General features: G+C 40.4%; 1 protein-coding gene across 9 annotated transcripts in view; it reads left to right on the forward strand.

The window, feature by feature from the left end:
- LOC111863312 (protein unc-13 homolog B) overlaps positions 1-21,349 on the forward strand; it is a 777,834-nt gene that overhangs the window by 696,581 nt on the left and 59,904 nt on the right. For 4 of the 9 annotated variants that reach the window (XM_023849515.2, XM_023849512.2, XM_023849516.2 and 1 more), the window contains exons 1-2: positions 196-6,554; positions 10,784-10,827. In XM_023849515.2, the coding sequence (XP_023705283.1) occupies positions 1,068-6,554; positions 10,784-10,827 (5,531 nt within the window). In that variant the 5' untranslated portion in view covers positions 196-1,067. Of the gene's footprint in view, positions 1-194; positions 6,555-10,783; positions 10,828-21,349 lie in introns of those variants that run through there. The other 5 variants (XM_023849514.2, XM_023849511.2, XM_023849513.2 and 2 more) reach the window with 3 other exon arrangements.

The following is a 21,349-nucleotide window of genomic DNA, read 5'->3' on the forward strand; positions in this document are numbered from 1 at the left end:
CCCGGTGTGCAGTTGCTATTGGAATATACACACACACACACACACACACCAAACTGGACAATTTTCAACGTGTATCCTGCTAATGCTGCTTAAATAACTCGCCCAATGCGCAGTTAAGATTATGCATAAATATACAGAATTAATGTTTTATGCAGTCAACATTATTGTAGTTCTACAATTAATTGTATTAATTATTATTATTATAATATACAGAAGGCAAGAAAGTCGACTTTATAGTCAACAGTTTGAAAATTGTGATAAATGAAACTTGTAAGTGACCACTCAATGAACAATTGGGTTTTATAAATAATCAGTATGTGAAGTATTGTTAAGGGAACTGTATCAGTAACTTTGTCAGTTTCGTCTTTTGCCACGTCCTCTTAAGTACACGTAATTGTAAATTTCAGGTTGCTGCTACTTGAGTGTCGCTTCGAGAATCTGTTACAATTTTATTAATACATAGTTACTGTATAATTATTATGCTTTTTACGAACTATCCTGATATTTATTTCCCGAAAGGCATATTCTTATTTGTCGAGTATAACTTATGCTCTCTGCCTTTTTATAACCGAGAGTCTTATCCCATTTTCTTATTTTGTAATCCGTGGACAGTTTGTGACGCTTGATTCCTTTCAGGTTGTCAACAACGAAAATTCCAACGATAAATTACAATTGAATTATGACGATGGGAGTACAAGGAAGAGTTTTTGGGAATGTGAGCACGTGATAGTGACGTGGGCCATGGTTCGCGGCGCCAGACGGCATCAGCGCGCACGACCTCCCGATGTACTCTTCCAAAAAACAACGATTTCATTTAAACTGTAGTGATTAAAAACTTCTTCGTTGAACTACTGCGTGTTGTATAAATCAGTGTGTCTATATGTACAGAAACGTGTATTTCGTGCTCAGTCTCTTTGCCGTCGTATTCGATGTGAATGCCTGAATTTTACTTTTCAGTGGAAGTTATCGTGGAGCGGTGTTCAAATTGTTCTGTGTACAGGTTCATCTTTGTGTGTAAAAATAAGTAAGACCGTTATTTCCAGTTCGATAACATTGCCGTTAACAAAATGGATTCCGTTAAAAGCGTTCCACCTAATTCCACCTCTCCATCATCGGCGTCACCAACACTGGGACAACAGAACTACGTCCAAAGCATCGATTTAATCATCAACGACTACATGGAGAGACTGGGCACGAGACTGAACATCCTGGAGACAGAGCTGAAGTACGCATGGAGAGCGCTGGATCTCCTATCGCAAGAGTATATCAAGATGTGGGAGCGACTAGAAAAGCTGGAGATACTGCTTTACGAACAGCAGAGTGTCATCGCTCAGCTTCTAGAATTCTATACAGTCATGGGTTCAACAGAGGGTACGTCTGAGGATCGTGCAGAAGTCTCAGCTCCTGAAGGTAGCAGGTCAGCAACCGAGACGACCGAAGATCAACTGCAGCGAACTATGAAAGATTTGATGGAAGATGCAGCAGCAGCTAGCGTGGCTGGACGTGACGTTGTGGGGGACATATCGAATACTGATATTACTGGATCGTCTTCGAGTGCCGCTGCAATAATATCAGAACTTCAGTTGGAGATGGGAATGGGAGAAATGATACACATGCCAGATGAAGCTTTCTATCGAAGTCTCAACAACGCGTATCGTGACGATCTTGGTGGATCTGATACAGCAGTAATCCCCATTGTCACTTCATCACAGTTAGGTATGATATGGGAAGAGGCTGAAGATGTTGAAGAGAACACAAACAAGGAGGAGGCTATAACAGAGTTGGAGAGAGTGGAACAAAACGATGAAACACAGGAAGTATTCAGTGCATTAGACTACAAGGACTATAGAGGTAACTCGCCGTGTGTTAACGAGCAGGATCTTGCTCAACTGACAAGATTGAGTGTAATAGATCAGGTGGCGTTGGAAAAGCTTCAGGAACTAGATAGACTTACAACAAAGCTTCAGAAAGACTCGCAGAACCTCAAAGAACTTCAAGACCGTCTTCTAGAATCTCCGAAGCACCAGTACCAGAAAGAGACCAGAGAAAACGAATCTACGACTGTGAGATCCCTAACAGATGATACAAGTGTAATAGACGAGCAGTTACGTCAGATCTATGTAGAATCAGAATTAGAAAATTGGAGCTTCTCTAGTTCGGCGCGCGGGATCTCGGATTTAATACTTCTGGCAGGTACAACGACATTACCAAGCGGCCTCAGCAGCAGTAGCAAGTCACGGCCTAGTTCTCGTCTGTCTACAGACAGTGGAGGTGCCACCACAGACTCAGAAGTAGCTTCTGCTTTATCTGGCTTTCGATCGGCTGTATCACCAACTACATCTCCGAGACATCGCGCCCTTCTTGAGTCGTCTAATTCTGTAGATACTTCTGGAATGTTATCATCACAAGCGTCTGGGAGACTCAGTTATAATTCCTCAGCCTTACTACAGTCTGATGTAACATCCTCATCGTGCAGCATGGCGTCACCCAAAACACTTGCCGAACGTTATGACTTCAGCCCCTATGCTCCAGAATACACTAGCTCGCAAGAATATGAGAACATGGTGGCTCCTTCATATTCTTCTGTGCCTCATACATCTCCCGGTACGTTTGCTGTGGCATCTAGTAAGAACTTAAATTCCCCACCAACATTGTCGGGATCAAGCATCCGTACACGACAAGACGGTTATATAGGTGGAGGGGGAAATTTAGATCTTGATTTATCAGAGATTCGAGCTACACCTTCTCCTTCCCCTACTAGCCCACCACCACCGGCTCCTCGAGATAGCAGAGAAGCCTTCTTGATGCCCACTGCTGATATTGGGGTCGGTTTAAGCGTCACCAAAAGTCCTTCAGCATTGCTGGGTGCCTCGGCTATTAGTACTACGTCAATTACTTCTCCGTCGACTGATCAGCAAGGACGTTTAAGTCCTCGCACCCCACACTCCCCTAAATCACCAAGACTGTCTCCAAAGAATATAGTTAAATCTACATCCGTTAATATTGGACCGGCTAAATCCGATTCTGGTCTTTCTTCTATGAGCGGTTGGTCTAGTGTTGAGAAATCTCCAGTCTCCCCTAAGAGTGTTGTTAATAGTACCAATAAGATATCAACGTCCTCGTCGTGTCCGTCAGATTCTCTCATCGGACGTGGATATCAGCAGATACTCCCGCCATCACCTGTTGGCCCCCAAATGCACGTATCTTCCTCATCATTCATATCTCCACAAGATAACCGCATGTACAATGCAACTGCTGCCTCCGAATCCTTCCCATACAGCGCCCCTCATTCTCCTGTACCTTCTCTTCCTCCAGCCCTAGCTAACACTCTTCTAACGGGTGGACATCATCCTTCTGCTTTCACAAGTGTTAAATCTCCAACAAGTTTAGGAAGCAGCACGCCTTCCATAACAGGTGAGAGCTCAGGTGGAAATCTCATCCCGTCACCTGCACCAAGCTCCGAATTCAGTACGAGTACAAGGGGGAGACCTCATCGTGTTCCAAAGTCCCCTAGTGCTAGCACAATTACTGCCGTCGAAACTACTTCCGTAGCGACATACGGCGACTATCTCTACCGCAGTGAACAACCAGCAATTTATTCAGTAGCTGGAAGTAACAGACAACAATCTTTCACGTCAGTGTACACAGGTGGCACGTCAAGTTACGTTCCAAAGACGTCCGGGTCCGGCTATCCAGATTTGGTAGAGCCGTGCAGCAACAACGAACATCACCAAGCTCAGTCCTACCGCTACCAGGTTGAGTCCGAAAGCATTACTTCCCGAAGTCATTCTCTTGGTAGCTATCCTGCAGCTAGTGCCTCTACAACTTCTCACTCAAACAGGAAGAGCATTTCTAGAGGGTATTCTACTGGTTCTGCTCCCCCCTCTGCCAGTGGAGTTGCTAATCTAGAAAGCTACAAAAATGTCATGTACCGTACTATGTTCCCTACGGGCAACATCACAGACGCTCTTTCTTACTACCCTACGAGCACGCGCTACGATTCGACACCGTCCGGAAATCAACCACGGCCCGACTACAGTCACAGTTCTGGCTGGTTGAATAGCTCTCAGGCTCATATTGACACACCAACTGGGAACCAAATGAAACATGATCACACATCTGTGTCCCTTAGATCTGTAGACAGTGCTCCTGCATCCACTGCGGAGTGCGGGTACATGGCACCTCAGTACGTGGATCCAAGACGTTACCAACCACATCCACCACAACAGCACTATGCTCAGCAACCTGGAATGGAAAGAGTTGGTGAGCAAGACGAAAGTTATCCTCGAGAATATTCTTGGAGCCAGCATCCTGATATTCAGTACCTGAAACATGATATGCGGAAACGAAATGCTCCAGATCATCACCACCAGCAGCAGTTGCACGATGGGCAATACTATGATCCAAGTGGTGTCATAGTATCCCAGTCCGGATACATATCTATTTCTGCTGACATAAAGGACAGCAAATATCCTCAGGACGAGAAGGTGAGCAAAAGGGGCAAATTGAAATCGGCAATGAGTTCCGTGAGTAGTTGGTTGCCTGGATTGCACCTCAGTAAACGGCATCGCTCCCATTCCTTACCAGCCGGTGTTCGACGTGAAGACCTTGTGCTGTCAAAAGAACACGGAAGGGGATATATGACGTCCCGAGGCAAGAACCAACAACGTTCAACAGCTACATTGCCTCGCAAGAAAAAGAAGAATCCACTGGCGTCTACAGTGTCTGGAATCCTCCAGAAGGCCAAACGTCGCAGCCATCACTCCCAGTCACTGTCGGATCCAGAACAGTCAGAAACTGAATGGAGCGGCCGACAAAGTGGGTTTTCGGAAGACAGCGAGGATAGTGTATTCTCTGATGTTCCATCTGACTCGAATGTATTTGCCAAAGTAACTCACAGTATTCCGAGACAACACAGCTTACAACAGCAGCAGGTTCTGTCAAACACAAGGATGGGACCTAGAAGAGATTCAGATATGGACCAAGTAAACGAAATTCCATACGAAGCAGACCCTGCAGAAGAAAACCCTCTGGAAGCTGATCCTTCCTCTCTGTTCCCCACAGTAGGCGAAGTGAAGAGAGCAGCAACTCAAGCAGTGGCGACAAGTGAAGAATCAGCAACAAGTGAAAAACTTCAATTTCCTCCAGGTGCGCTGGGAGGGGCATCTAGAGAATTTGCCGTGTCTCGTGCCCTAGGCAAATACCGTCAACGCCAATCTTCTACCATGCCTATGGATGAACAGATGAGTCAGGAAGATATTTGTGCTACTAAATCTAACGATCAAGTTCCAATTATCGCTACAATGGATGAAAATATTCAAGAAGACATATACGATGAGCCTTCTGTAGAAGATATCGATGAGCCGCAAAGCAGCAGTACTCCGCAACACCCCTCTCGGGTAGAAGAACTTCCCAATATTGATGCAAGCCCGTCTGTATCCAGTATGCGCAGTTATGCTAGTGGTAGGCATCACGCAACACGCCATCAACAGAGTCTCGAAATACCTTGGAGCGGGTCTAGAGGTGAAGGCGATGAGGACAGCCGGAGCACTCACTCTTGGAGGAGCACGTCCCGAGTGTCCTCCAGAAGGCAAAGTACTGAAGACAGCATTGACAGTGAAGATGAATGGTATTGCTATGAGCTACGCAAGTTGGAGGAATTGGAGAGACAACAGGACACAGAACCTATGCAAGGAGACAAAACTGAATGTTTCGAACCGGATGAAGATGTGAAGGAGCAAATGTCTTTCGTGCTCCAGGAGCTGAAGCTAAAATCTAAAGCGCGGGAGGGCGTGCTCAGTCAAGATGTCTATAACCGTCAGGTGCGAGCTAGAGCTGCGGGGTCTGCAATGCGGTGGGAAGATGTTCAAGGTGATGTTAGGGAAAAGCAAGTTGAGCTCTACCCTACCGTTGATGAAGAATCACCTCAGATGCCCGTAACAGAAGAATCAAAGAAGGTGAGTGGAATGAGACTGCGAGATGATGATGAGTCTTCATCAGGAGAAACGAGTGGTCCCGACAGTCCTCATCAGAGTATGGATGAAATGGAAGTTGATGAGGAGGAAGAAGCTGCAATTGAGGCCGAATTGGCGAAATCCATGAGGAGTTCCAGTGGTTCTACTTTTCGTCATGGAGAGAAACCGCTTCAAGGTTCAGACTCTCTGAGCAGGGAGGGGTCAGTAAGTGTTCCTCCAAGTGAGGTATCGGTGAGTATCCCAGTAAGCGACGGCTGGGATTCTGAAGAAACTGCTACGGTACGAGAAGGTTCCGTTAGTGTTCCGGCCAGTGATGTTTGGGAAGGGGAAGCAGAAGGCGAAGAAGTTGGAAGCGACCGCCGAGAAGGCACCGAGAGCTCTACGCCTTCCGTCCCAAAGTTTAAAATTGACACCGACAGCAGCGTTACGATCAAAGAAGACGTCACGACCAAGGACAGCGGGCCAATGGGCAGCAAATGGAAGCTGCTAAAAGCTCTGAAAGAAAGAAAAGCCGAAGAAAAGATTCAAGAAGCTGCAACAGCCACTGCAGCTGCGGAAGCAAAAGCGAATGCGACAACGGTAGGTATAAAGTCTGTGGGCTGAACAGAATTTTATGAACTCACAACCTATTTTGTTTCGTATATTTACATGGTTTCTATATGTCGCTTCTATCAGATGGGATATAATTTTAATAGTACCAATTTACAGCTGTATAACGTTAACAACATACCGTTGAATGAGGAGCTTATGTACCACAAATGTTTTATCTGGGTCCATTGTATAACAGAGATTTGCTTTGATTCCCATTGTTGTATTTGCTATGAACACTATATACGTGAAACAGTATCAATGTAATTTTAACTGTTAATTTCAAGAGGCAATTTGTGCTGTAAACCGTAATTCTTAGTGAGCACGTGACACAATAAGAGCCATACCATAGACCAGCTCAGGGTAGGTAACGCTTAGTTTTTATTATACACACGACTCACATGCTTTTTTAAAAAGGTAGATTATTGATATTTGCACTTACTACAATTGCATACATTTGTCAAAATACCAAGTAGTTATATTCTATGGAAATAATTCCATTTTATTTTTAATGTACCTTTATAGAAATTATGTTTGCACAGTGCAGAAAGTATCCCCTGTGAACAACGAATATGATGAATGAAAATTTTGGCAATTAATATGGTAATTATATAATGATTGGGGCGTAATTCAGTATGAGGTTTAAAAGACTATTGGAGTAACATATGGAACTCTTCGCTGCATATTTTGAAGAGCAATGTTTCTGCTCGTCGATTATTTCATTTTCTATATAGAAATACATCGAACGGACGAACTAAAATTTCAGCTTAAATGAAACCTGATACAGATATGATAAACTATGTTGTAACGGTTAAATATATAAAATAATGTAGTTTGTTTTGCACATTGATGTGTTATAGGGAACATCTTTCGTAATGTCTTAAAACTTTGAAGAAAATAATAGCCTTACAATTTATCATGTCCTGTTTATCGTTTTCTGCACGCCATAGCGAATAGAGCATGAAATAAAACTCTATGCTTACATTGTTTGATGTGAACCGATTGTGTAATTCCTGATGTTACTAACGACTCTTAGATAACTATACCATAAAATGGGCACATATGTGTTGCGAGGTTATCTAAAGATGTTCTCATAGTATTTAGATGTGTTCCTTACCCATAGCATATTTACAATCATGACTTCAAAAGTTCATGTGTCAAACTCATATTACGATCTCAGTTTGCATATGAAATAATATTCATAAATTTGCCGTGCATAAAGTTGACTGCTTTTCTACCCCCGTAAAAATATGTTTGCACATTAAGAATTGTATTAAATTTTATATATAGACTAATGTTTCATTTAATCTGAATAAAATGAAACGCTGTCTGTCTTCTAAATATCATTATCGTTAAGGTTTTACTTTTGACCGAGTTCCGTAATTGTGTTTGTATCAGCTTCTGAGAGTATAGTGCACAGTGGCTTCTTGCGCTGGACCTGTGTAGCATGATGCGAGGTTTGCACTGCAGAAGACAAATTATTTATAGTCATTCTTAATCTGCGCAGTAGAGTCATGAAATTGGTATTAAAATAAGCTGCCTGATACGGCTACGTTTAATTACCTGTAATTCTGTCTCCAGGTCGAAAAGTGCATTCAGAATAACGACTGTGCAGGAAAAAAGGTTTTCGATAATACAGATCTAGCACATGAAAAATATGTCAAATTATAACATAATATTGGATTTCATATTTTAATAAGCAAAGTACAGTTATATAGGTTTGTTTACAACTGACGCACATTTCCTATAAACTATATCTCAAAGCCAATTCGAAATAGAGAATGTGTAGTTATTAATACCAAACATCCGTATTACTTTGAAGATGTATAGTTATCACTATGTAAATTTAACGGAAATGTTATATATAAACCCAATGAAAAATTTATGTCGATATTATACAAGCAGTACAATATAAGCAATAAACCAACGTTATCAGTATTGAATATATTAGAATTTATGTTCAATTGCTAAGCATAGAACGTAGTTTATAGGTAATTCAAGGAAACAAAATTCGCACCATACCATTGTTTATAGTGATTCACCCTACTGCATATAGGTTCTTAATAGTGAATAGTAGTACCACAAATTAGTCCTTGAAGAGAAATAATTTATAACCGGAAATAATAATAATAATGAGGAAAAATCGTGCGGGGTAACTGATATGTTACGGCATTTCAGTCTGTTGCTGTGGTGTCTAATGGTCGACAGAGAGATACATAATAATAAAAGACTAATGTTAGAAGCTATTATTTATACCAAGACGTTTAACTATTTCTTTGTTGCGATTATATAATTTGCCTTTAGTTTTGTCTCATTTTGTTCCCTATAAGTTGTCTTCATAAAGAGTGGTGGATATTCAGTTGTTATTGGTTATGTTTGTGGTTAGGTTGTTGCAGTCGGAAACAACTCATTTGTTTTTATGAAGAGAAAATTTTGAACTTTCTTACCTTTCTTTCATCTTTCAAATATATACCAGTAATAGAAATTACTTCATAAAATTCACTAAAATATTTTTTTCATAATTTTCTTAACTACTTACAGTATTTCGAGAGAAACGTTGAATTTGTAAACTAAGACCTAGTAGATACATTCTTTTTCTGCCATAGTCTACTAGTCATTTTATAGTATCTTGAACAGGAAGTACTCCAGAATGAAACGAAATATTACCTAATCTTATACAGGCTTGTTATGTTGTGGAACACTTAAATTCCAGATCAAAGAATTTCCATTCCCTTAAATTGTTTACATATCATTGTAGAGTGCGTAAGTAGATCATGTTGCTTTAGCGAAATCCAGAATATGTATTCCCAAGTAGAAGTATTAAGTATTCCTTTCTCGAGGCGTTCTAATTCGGTTAAGCCTTCTGTTTAAGTTTGCGCTGTTATAAATTTCATTCTTCTTACCTCTTTACTGCATTCCGCACATTTGTGAAGCACGGAATCTATATATCAGCGTCGTTAATATTAACCTCATATTGAAGTAATGTAATATGTATTTAGGATACTGTTCCTCTAGATATAAGTAGAGAATTTCTTCGGCCTATTATACCAATAGTCTTCCCTACACTAAGTATTTTACTTCCGATTTTTAGAATATAATTATTTACGCGAAGAACGTGGTTCCCAAGACGATTATTTGCGGGTTCTTATTATTTCCCATGGGGTTCATATCCAAAGAGGATTGATACAGACCGGTTTACAGATTCGTTGAAGTTCTTACGTTTCTGAAAAACTCTCAGGAAAATATTTGTAATTATTATTTTACAACTTAATGGCACTAAGCCTTAACGAATTCTGTCGAAGTCTCTGGTCGTATTAAAGCTCAAGTACCAGACCAATAAAATTTATATATATATATATAAATTCACATATTATATAGGCTCCAACTGTTGCCCATGTAATTAGGTCAGTTGATTCTTCTTCGGTTCGGAACCAGTTTGATTCTTCCTGTAAAAGTAATCATTTTATAACTTGATGAGTATATTAGTACAACTTATTATTTCGTAGTTTATAACATCGTGCACCTTTGAATTTTGTGGACTGCATTAGGGTAAGATAGAGAAACCTTTAATAAACAATTTCAAGTCTTCCTAATATATTCCACAAAAGAACTGTTTTATAAAACTCTGGGTTGTACACTTCATCATAATGTATTTTTAACTGATGTCTTTGTAACTTAGTGAGCTGGAGTGTGTTTCGTATGTAGTTACGCATATAAAATACACTAGACACAATTTATGTTGTGTCTTGTGTCCCATACATATCAGTATCTGTTATCTTTGTTTGTATGTATATCAATCATGTAATTGTTCTCATTGACGTAATCATTTGTAGTCACAGTATGTGGTAAGATATTGCAGCACGATTTTTTCAAAGAGCAGATGTACCGAGTAACGGGAAAGTCAGGTACTACCTAAGTTGCTGCAGATGATGAGGCCTACTACCATTTCAAGTCCATCATAAAGGGGATGGAAACTTCAAACACCCAGCGTTGATAACGGTCTAAGCAAAGCTTCAAGTTCCTGACTTTTCTGGAATCTTGTATTTTTTATTTTATAAATATGTTGCATTACTAGAATATACATTGACTATGTTATTGTTATGATGATGTTATTTTGTTATGTATTTGTTATTTTATTGATTATTGAAAACGTGTATTTGTATTTTAATATTTTAAATAGATTCTTATTAATTTATTATTTCTTTTTGTTTCTTTTTTAGAATGGAGGAGGTCCAGGGGGCGAAAGTGGAGGGCGTGCGAATGGGTAAGTATCAGTTGACATTTTATGTTGGGCTCTAGAACTTGTAATTATAAGTACAGGATGTTCAATCAAGGAGGAAACTTCGCAACACCGTTTACCGGGCCCAATATTTCTCACAGTTTGCTGCTGTAGCTGTAACTGTAACGGCGCGCGTTTATCAGCGCTAATGACTCATTCTGTTATCAGCAGCTACAGCAGCAATCTGTGAGGAATGTTGGGCCGGTTCAGCGGTGTTGCGAAGTTTCCTCCTTAACTGAACGCACTGTATATTGTACGCTTTCTAATTTACAGGGGAGAGTTAGAATATGGGCAGTATATTAATTATTTTGTAGTATTCTACATTATTAGATGACAAAACTTAAAACACTAAATATATATATATTCTTGTATTAAATTCGTAATTATTATTTATAGTGCGAATCTCATACGAAAAAATTGCAGAAATAAATTATATTTGTTCCTGGTTTCGGAGTTGGAAATATTATTCAAATATATAAAAGTCTAAGGCCGTCATTTTGTTTTTATTCTGTCGCTATGTAGAAGTCTACGTTGTTAATAGTAATGACTTGGTCTGACAGGCGACAGTAAGAGGAACCTGTGGTCCAATAGGCCTTGTAGTGTCGGACTTTGTTGAAAAAAAATCCCATTCTTCTTCGCGGGCATATTCGGCAAAATAGTGGTTTAATGTATGTATATTAGATCTGAGGTTCTCGCTGCAGTTTGATTGTTAACACCGTGTAGTTCTGTAATTCTGAGGGAGCCCAACAATTCTGAAAAAACCAGAAGCCCAGATCTGACTCTGATGGACTCTTCTTGTGGGATACGTGAAGAACATTGTGTATGGTGAAAAGATTCGGGATATCGGGCACTTACGGATAGGATCACAACGCAACGGTAACTCCAGATATGATTCAGCGGACTTGGCACGAGATCGAACATTGTCTCGATATCTGCCGAGCGACATATCGAAACATACTGAGATAAAGACAACTTGAAACATTTCTTGGCAATTTAACGCTTAAATCATATCGACATGTCTAATAGGTTTTGAGTTATATGTCTTTGATAATCATCCCGGAATTCTTTTTCCATGATCTTGTATTTGTATTTTATATACATAAATTCTGGTAAAATTTTCAAGACCCTTAGAGTAAACAATCACATTTGACCATTAATTCTGCATATACACAGATGAAATATAATTTAAGAAGTTCAAGTCATGGACCTAAATACACGTAACTTATTGATTCTACAGCACACTTATTGTAAGCGTTCGTAACCTTTCACCTTTATATCATTGGCAACATAATTAGAGAATGGATCGGTAGCGATAGGTCGCTTCGAAACGACTGAAATAACACCCTGTAGACGAGAACGGGTTGGCATGAGATCCGTGGATCGCGCTGGGTTTCTAAGTAGACACATATAAACTAAGTTTTTGGACATTTAAATGAAAAAAGACTGAAGAGAACTTATAACATAAAATGCAACCACGATAATCCGAACGAATTAAAGCACCCATATGTTCCGTCTATCGAATCTCTCGGATTACTGGATTTCGATTTAATTTTTTTTAGTAAAATTATTTGCCGGGATAGCTCAGTCGGTATAGCGACTGGTTACGGACTGGTTGGGGTCAGAATTCAAGTCCCGGGAGGGTTCAGTAATTTCTCTCCTCCACGTCGTCCCGACCGGGCCTGGAGCCAACCGAGCCTCTTATATGATGGGTTCCGGGGGTTAAGCGGCCGAGGCGTAAAGCTGACCACTCACCTCCAACTAGTGCCGAGCTCGATAAAATGTGCATCTATACATCCACTCCCACATACGACTTCATGATATAATGCTTAATTAGTTAAGCACAGGGACAACTTTACCTTTAAAATTATTTAGTCAGAAAATCTGTAGGTTAATTATATATATAAGCAATGATCGGAAGTCTCGGCCTTTCGACTACAAGCCGGGATGAAGGCAAGCGGTAACCTGGTTACATCTGTCACCACATAAAGAGGCAGGTAGATTAACACGTGACAATATTTCACAAGATTTCATTCTTACTACTTCTTTATGAAGGTGTTTTTGGAAGGGGGTTCTGTAAGTCACTTTCACTTTTTTATTTGTTCCATAAATCGTTATTGACAAACATGCCACAGGATGTAGAACATGTCAAAGATAATTGTAAAAGAAAAAAACAGTTCCTATACAGAGCTTTGTCAACAATAAAATAAGAATAGCCTAAACATATAATGGATTTATCACATTTCTGCACAGTATGCTAAAATCAAGATATAAATATAATAGTAACAAAAATATAGACATTATGAATATAAAATCAAAATAAAATTATAAAGTATATTATTGTATTATATTAAAATATACGGTTATTGCGATTTAAAATTAGTCAGATTTCCGTTTTTATAACGGACCTAAGAAATGAAACGTGTAACGTAAATGGAAAGCCTATATGGAACTGTGTGAGAACACGGAACGTTAATTATGCTGATGTTCTGTTGTGTTAAGCGTTCTACCTCAGTACCGTGTGTTTATTCTGATTCTATCTGACCTTCAGTAAAATTTCTTCATGCGATAGGAACACTCGCATCAAATCGTAATGAGTGTTTGGCATAGGAAGATAGAATGTGATTATTATCTCTCAACGCAATAATATCGGTGTGGTTTGATGTTTTGGTAACACTAGCTGGGTTCAGGCAGTAATATTGCTGCCGGTAAGACCTGGGATAGCGCAGTCGGTGTAGCAACTAGCTACTGGCTGCACTACAAGGTTTAGGAGTTCGAATCCCAGTAGGGTCCAGAAATTTATCTTCACGATCTTCCAGACCGGCTCTGGGATCCACTGTACTTCCTATCCAGTGCGTACTGGAGGTAAAGCGGCCGGGGCGTGAAGCTGACCACTCTCCTCCAGCTAGTGCCGAGGGCCAGAAAATGTGGATCTATACATCCACTCCCCCATACGTCTTCATGACGTAGTGCTTAATTAGTTAAGCACAGCGACAACTTTGCCTTACCTCTACTATTCCTGCAGGTGATCGTACTTTTGTTGACTTGTGAGGACGCCGAAGAGAGCCCCTTAATATCATTATATAGATCTCTGGCCATATTCGTTGTATCACTATAAGAACGGTATACCAGGAGACTTAAGTTTTTATATTTTTTAATTCACATAGAGGAGGGTAGGGTCCAATTAGGTTCACTCGGCACGGCGGCCACTGATTGGCCTATTGTACCTGCCCCGGGTGATTATGATGATGGAGAATTTGGTGGAATGAAGATTGGCAGGGGAAACCGAAGTGCTCGGAGAAAACCCACCCCAGCGCCACTTTGTCCACCACAAATCCCACTTGACCAGATTCGGGAACGAACCCGGGCCGCCGCGGTGGGAAGCCAGCGACTAACCGTTTGAGCTATGGCGCGGCCTTACCAGGAGACTAAGTAAAAACACGAAATAACAAAATGGACCGCTTCCTCCCCTAGCTGTCGCCACTTATACTTTTGTCTCACTATGGAATATCGCTTTGTTCATAACGAGCCCATGTTAACTGGGTCGCTTGTCACCACCTCAGAACTTGTTTTGTGGATGAGACGGCCTACAAAGAAAGAGTACAGCAGCGGTTATACTGAATAAAGAGTCCCAGAGAGCCACCAAAGAGGGTAGCCCTGCTTGATGGGCGAACAGCTAGAAACTGGTATCCTGAAGAATAAGCATGTCACGCAAGGCTTCTGACGTATATGTGCTGTAGTGTGGTGTGTATGTGTGCTACAGTAAAGGTTCGGCCACACAGAGCGCTACGTACGCGACGCAAGCTACGTACGCTATGTTAGCTATACGAACAGAAAAATATCTCCCTTTATTACCAATGTGACTGGCCACACAGACTTCCGCACGCTACGTACGCTATGTTCCCTATGTTACCTCCGTCGCAGAGTGTACACAGCGTACGTAGCGAACATAGCGTAGCGCTCTGTGTGGCCGAACCTTTAGAACAGAAATTCATTGCGACCAGTTGTTACTAGTAAAACCTAGAAATCCATAGTCACAGTAGAAGTAGTAAAGAACGAGAAGTTACTGACGTTGTTGGTGAAACCCACATCCAAGTTCCGAGGCAAGTATTTTCTCCATTCTTCAGTAAAGATAGCTCATACCATGTCTCCGTTACTGGTTACTATTAAAACGAAAAAATTCCCTATATTTATTCCGCTGTACATATTGCGCGATCTTTACAGAGTAGAAAAAAATAGCATTTGATATGGATGGCATGTCTGTCCGTCCGTCTGTGAACTTGTGTTAGCGCCTAAATCGTTGGGCAAATTTCTTATTCAGTTCAACACGACTTTCACTAAAATCCGTCCAGAAATTAAGATTTTCAGCCATCCTGCTTTGCATAACATAAACGCGATTTTTCATGTACATCACAAACCAGATTTTGATGAAATTCGGTATGAGATATGTGTGCGTAATTCTAGTTGGCCGTTTTGATCTTTAGCTACATTGAACGATCAGATTTTTATTGGTTATTTTACATCGCTCTCTCAGTACCACAGGCTATAACGTCGGATATTAGGATTATGGATCAATAATTAATTGAAGAATATTCGGAAAGAAATGATGATGACGTTGTTGAGGTATTATCTTGGAATTTGATTGGAGAGACTGAGAAAGACCACGAAGAACACCAGTCAGAAACGAACAGTTGTGATGTAGTTGTTGCAAATCTTCCTTTAGCTTCTGTGCAGAGAGTCCAGATTGAGTTCATGTCAGCATGGTGACCGGTTACGGACCCACGACCGGAGTTCGTGTTAGGGTACGAGTGTCCCACTTCTGAGACCCATCCGGGCTCCTACCCAGTACGAAAATGACGCTCATTTCCAGTGCGGCCGGAACGTGGTGATGACTGCTTATTTCTGCCTATTGTCGAGACCTGAATTGCGGTGGGGCCTTTCTCCCAGTGCATGTCCGCCTTTAGGGCTTAATTGTTGGGTGCTTATGCTTAAGGGAAACTCCACCTTACATTCCAATTATAGAGGATGTCACATAGTCTCTAGCGTGATCTTTAAAAAGTACAAGCAGGCATTGAAGTTAATTTTCAATGTGATATTTCGTACATTTTTTATGGTTTTCATCACAAGATGTATGCCGCAGTATGCTACATGATTAGAACGCAGGAAAAAAGTATGTGGAACGTTTTTCAAATGGTATCATCTGTTGTATCGGCGGCAGTAAAACACGTTGTGATGCAAAGTATAAAGAAATTTAAAAAATTAACGGTACGGAAGTCTTGGATGTGTCTCCGTGTATCTTGTAGAAGCTTACAGATGTTACAGAGAGACATAATGACCCACATCTGCGTAGTGGAAGAGCAAGGCATAATTCTGTTTGCTGCTTGTTTGCCAGGCAATATAGGTTCCTCTGACGCGTCAGTAAATTTCTACAAAGCTATACTGAGTAGCATAAGCGAGCGTCATTGACTGTTGTTTATCAGCCATTGTTTATATCTGGGATGTTCAAGGTTCAGAATTTATTCAGCGAATCGTCTATCCTGCATGAGGCTTTTCGTGATTTCCCCCAGCCACTCTACGAAAATCTTGTAATAGTATTTCATATTAGGCCACGATTGGTTTCTTCTAAATCCTGTCCAGTTCATTGGTCATTAATGGAAGCATTCGACATTATATACTCTGGGCTACAGAAAAGGTGAAGAAATAAACCACTGTGTCCCGTCTTATATATAAGTCAATATTCCTAATAGCCACAGTGGCACAAGTTGTGAACAGTTAAGCGGTCAGGAACTGTCGGCTGGAATTCACATCTTACGGCTGTTTCGAAATAGCGCAGGCCGTTGGATGCTTAAAAGTTATCTCCCAACTCAGAAAATAGAGAAAATAGTCATTACTACCCCAAGATTTTCCTGTTTTTTCACAGGCACATTCCCACAATAAATCATATGAATGAAGGTATAACTGATTTATGAGTCTTAATTTTAGTCCAGTGAGCCTTACCAACAAGTAGTGGGTCTGGAACGGGGTCCACTAAGCCTCATGAGGATAATTAAGAAGCTACTTGAATGGAAAAGCAGCGGCTCCGGTCTAGAAAACCGAAATTAAAGGCCTTGGGATCCGTTGCGCTAACCACACGACACTCTCTATCCGCTAAAGTTGGCACTAACTTCACCGACAAGCGGCAGTCGCTCGGTCGGTATAGTTCGCTTGCGAACTAAAGCCACGGAGTTTTTTTTTGTTTCTTTGTTTGTTTGAGTCTTACTAACTGTCTATAAAACTCATAATTTCATGATTAATTCTGAATGGGAACAGACCAGAGAGCTTAATCCGTCAAGGCAGAAGAAGGTGAAGAAGTAGAAGGAAAACTTCGCCTCTCACTTCTGTATCCATGCATTTGTACGGAACAGGAAAATGAACGTATTGGGCTAAATGTCCCTCAAAAATTTAGGTGTTGAGCGAAAAAATCGGATCGGAAATGGATTCAGTTGTCGATTCCCCATTTGGAAAATGATTTCAAAAAATTATACATATCACAATCAAGGTAGGAACATTCCGCGTATACCGATTCAGCCTCTTACAAATAATATTCCTAGTGGCTCTCTTAATCACTGTTTAGCTTAAATTTGCGTTTCGCTGCTCCAGTCAGCCCCTTATGAATCTCACACAATTTAAGAATCATTCCTGTTAACCTTGATGTTGTCATCCTCAGTTTAGACACACAATGAAGATTTTGTCAGTTAAGTTCCAGTAACCAAGCAACAGCGTCAACGTCAAAGGACCGCCGCATTGTCCTGGTTTCTACTAGCCATATTTTCTTTATCTTTTCCTCCTTCTCCTACATCTCCTCATCCTTCTACATCAAATATTAGGCCCCAAGGTCTCTTTCGTTTCTTCAAGTTTGGATTTGCCATCTTTTTCTGGATTGTCACAGCCTCTCATTGCCTGAAGTCTGCACTCCATAATTTGCCTGGTAATTCTATTTTCAGGCATGTGTTGCGCTTCCTGTTTTCCCCAATTCTTTTTTTATTTATTAACAGTGTCATTTGCACTTTCACCACGTACTGTACTTCTAATATAATTTGTAATATTACCTCTTCTCGCTATTACAATGATTCTCCACCTTCTAATTTCAGAAATCTCTAACTGGGAGAAGTTTTTCTCATATCGTTGCACTCTGAATCCTGATGAACAAATTTATTTACTTTACCCAAAGATCCCCCCTCCCACCCTTGTGTGCGACACGAAACTCCTGCCAAGAGGCACAGAAATACGCTTCTTTTACTAAATTTTAGCTGACTTTGTTGGTGTAGTCCATAGTTGTGTGAGTGTAACGATTTCCTACTTTGAGCAATCCGCTGGCTTTGACAAGTCGTCGCATTGCACCAATTGTTCTCGAACTTTTCCCGGGAAGAAATACATTTCAATGAAAGGTTTTTTTTTAATGCAGATAAGGCTTCCGTGAAGAATGTCCCTCATATTCTTGTGTCAGCACAGTGATACAAAGCTGCATAGACTAGCGGGTTGTCGCGGAGTTGCGATTAAACGGGTGAGTTCAAAACGTCCTGGTGAGCCCGATCGTCTTCGTGGGAAAGGGGCTTTACTTTCCATTTTATCAATTCAGTGACAGCATTAAAAAATCTGGCTCTTCTCACTGATGATTACAATCTGCCCATTTCAACAGATGTGTGTACGATCTGTTGAAGAATGTAAACTTCAGTTAGATAAAAGAGAAGAGAATCGTAACATTTTATTTTCCCTCTCTCGTACAGAAAACTTTCAAGGCATAGAACAACGGAGCGAGTTGGCTCAAGCCTTAAGGCTTCTGGCTTGTATTCGGGAGGTGCCTGGGTACCGATTATTCAGATTGAAATTTTCGTGGCTTTTCCTTGGTTCCTTTGTGCAAATTTCAAGACAGTATCTCAAATTACGGTACGAACGCTTCCTAATATATCTGTTGCAATATGGCCGCCTGTTAGTCGCTGGTTTCCCACCGCATCGATCCCGGGTCTGGTCAACTGGGATTTGCTGTGGACAAAGTGGCGCTGGGGCAGGTTTTCTCCGAGTACTTCGGTTTCCCCTGCCAATCTATATTCCACCAATTGCTCCACAAACACCCTCACCTATCATCTGTGGCTGGTACAATAGGCCAGAAGTGGCCGCAGTACAAGGGACTTAGTCCCACACCACTAGCAATAAAAGAAAATATCTGTCGCAGTTCAATATTCACTTGTCATCCATTTATTCGATATAATATTAGATGATACCATCGTTAAAAAAAAGTAAGTAAATTGAGACATAAATCAGTATTGCGTAGAGGAAAGCACTGTAGTATCCGTTATGTTGACCAAGAAATGGTTAATGGAACTTATACGAAAGTAAAGGTATCGCGAGACAAACTGAAACTCTTGTAAATATATTTCTTTTCGAAGACTTTCTGCATGACCGAAAAATCCTCTATGGAAAGGAAGACGGTTAAAGAAGACATCACTTCATTGTGAACCAAGCTTTGCTTCCCCGTTCGTGTTTACAAGAAGGCAGCAGCTACCCAATCAGTGCCACATGTCATCTGAATGCCAATTTCGAGGAGAGCGCTGTTGAATCTTGACATCATTGCGTAGGCTGCAGAGGATCGAAGGGATGAAGGGTGACAAGGGAGGAGATGCATGAACAGAGTATATCGGTCAAGGCTACCGATGAATAGAGAATATTTTCGGATGTCTGTTCCAGGGAAATGAACACTGAGGGTTTTGTCTTAGTGGTTACCAGTTCTTCGTATCATGAAGTTCGCTCCTTCGGATGTCTGATCACAGTGTCGCTATCTTCACTGCGATATTTTCGTAGTTTTCCTCAGCACTTCACTGTAAATTCAAATATATCACGGCAAAATATACGACGAAAACATTTCCAATTAATCTTTATCAGATATCCTAGTATTTGAAGCTACATATAATTTTGTTGCTGTTAATTCAGTATTAAATCAAGCAAGTTGAAGAGAAAATCTTCTGTTTTAAAATCCATAATCCGTAGACGTTGCGGTCGGCCATAATGTGGCTTTGTGACTTGTCTTCAGACAGAATGTTGATCCACTGAAATCCGTTCTATTCTACTTATCTGTAGGTATTAAACTCACGACATGTTTTGTTCAAAAGCAATTTTTGTTTCAATTCTTCGTGGCCAGTGTGTATGAGGTATGTTCTTGTAAATGGATTTGAATTATATTTCTAATTGTAGACTGTTACTGAATGTTGGCCTACAATTATTCCTTTAGCCTCGTGTATCGTCTGAAAAAACTATATTTATATTACATGCTTCTAATTAAAATCACTAAGAAAGTTACTCGTAAAACTGGCAACACATTTGAGGGCACACAGTTTTACCTGTATCTTCAATTAGATTACTCTCCAGTTCTCCGAGAATTACGCTTCATGCCAGATTTTACAGAAGCCGCTACCTCAGTCAGTAACAGATATACGTTACGTTGCGTTGCGTTGCGTTGCGTTGCGTTGCGTTACGATACGACACGACACGACACGGCACGACAAGACACGATACGACACAGCACGATACGATGCGATACGACACGGTACGACACAACACGACGCGATATGATACGGTACGATACGACACGACACGGTACGACACGACACGACGCGATATGATACGGTACGGTACGATACGATACGATTTCCAGCAGAAGAAGTTATTTTTCTCTTCGCCACCCCTTCCCGAATTATCTGAGGATGCTTCTTTGGTGACGCAACAAGCTGTTATTCGCCGGTCTTCTTGTTTGAATTCTACCACACTAACGTCTTTATTGCTTGGTGCTTAAGAACATAAACAACTTCAGTTCTACGTTTTACATCTCCCTTACTTATGCTTCATATTTAACCTCGTCTTTATTGAAAATAAAACTTATTTATTACAATATTGTTTATAATTTTGGAGATGCAGGCCTATATATGCATACCTCATCAACAATATTAAATGAAACAATTTAAACTGTTGTTCGTAACTCACAATTATTTTCAAATCTGTAAGTTCTGCATCCTGTTACGATTAGTAATTACAAAATGTAATAAATATTAAATTAACTTCAATAACCACCAACGCAATTTCGATGATAATTAGTGATTGTATTGAAAACCACCTAATATTTTGACCTCAGAGGTCATCATCCGATGGTACACTATTTAGAATATTTATTATTTACGTGTCAAATAATCTTTTTAGTTGCCTTAATGAAATAGGATGGCACTGTATTATGCGTGCCAAAGTTTGTATGGTTTATGTTATGAATATTTCCAAATAAAACAGCATTAAAATTAATGTAACTGTTCATGATATAATATAAACTATATACCGTGAGGCTTTGTGTTGATGCGAACTGTAGTTTTGTTTTAGTAACCATCTTGTTACAATTCATAAACTATAGTAAATACTAGTTATGTTGAACAGTTAAGATCAATGTTGAATCGTGTAAGGGAGGGTGAATTTTTTTTCGATGTCCGTTGAG

This window comes from Cryptotermes secundus, unplaced genomic scaffold, assembly GCF_002891405.2.
Source record: "Cryptotermes secundus unplaced genomic scaffold, Csec_1.0 scaffold159, whole genome shotgun sequence".
NCBI classification, from domain to species: domain Eukaryota; kingdom Metazoa; phylum Arthropoda; class Insecta; order Blattodea; family Kalotermitidae; genus Cryptotermes; species Cryptotermes secundus.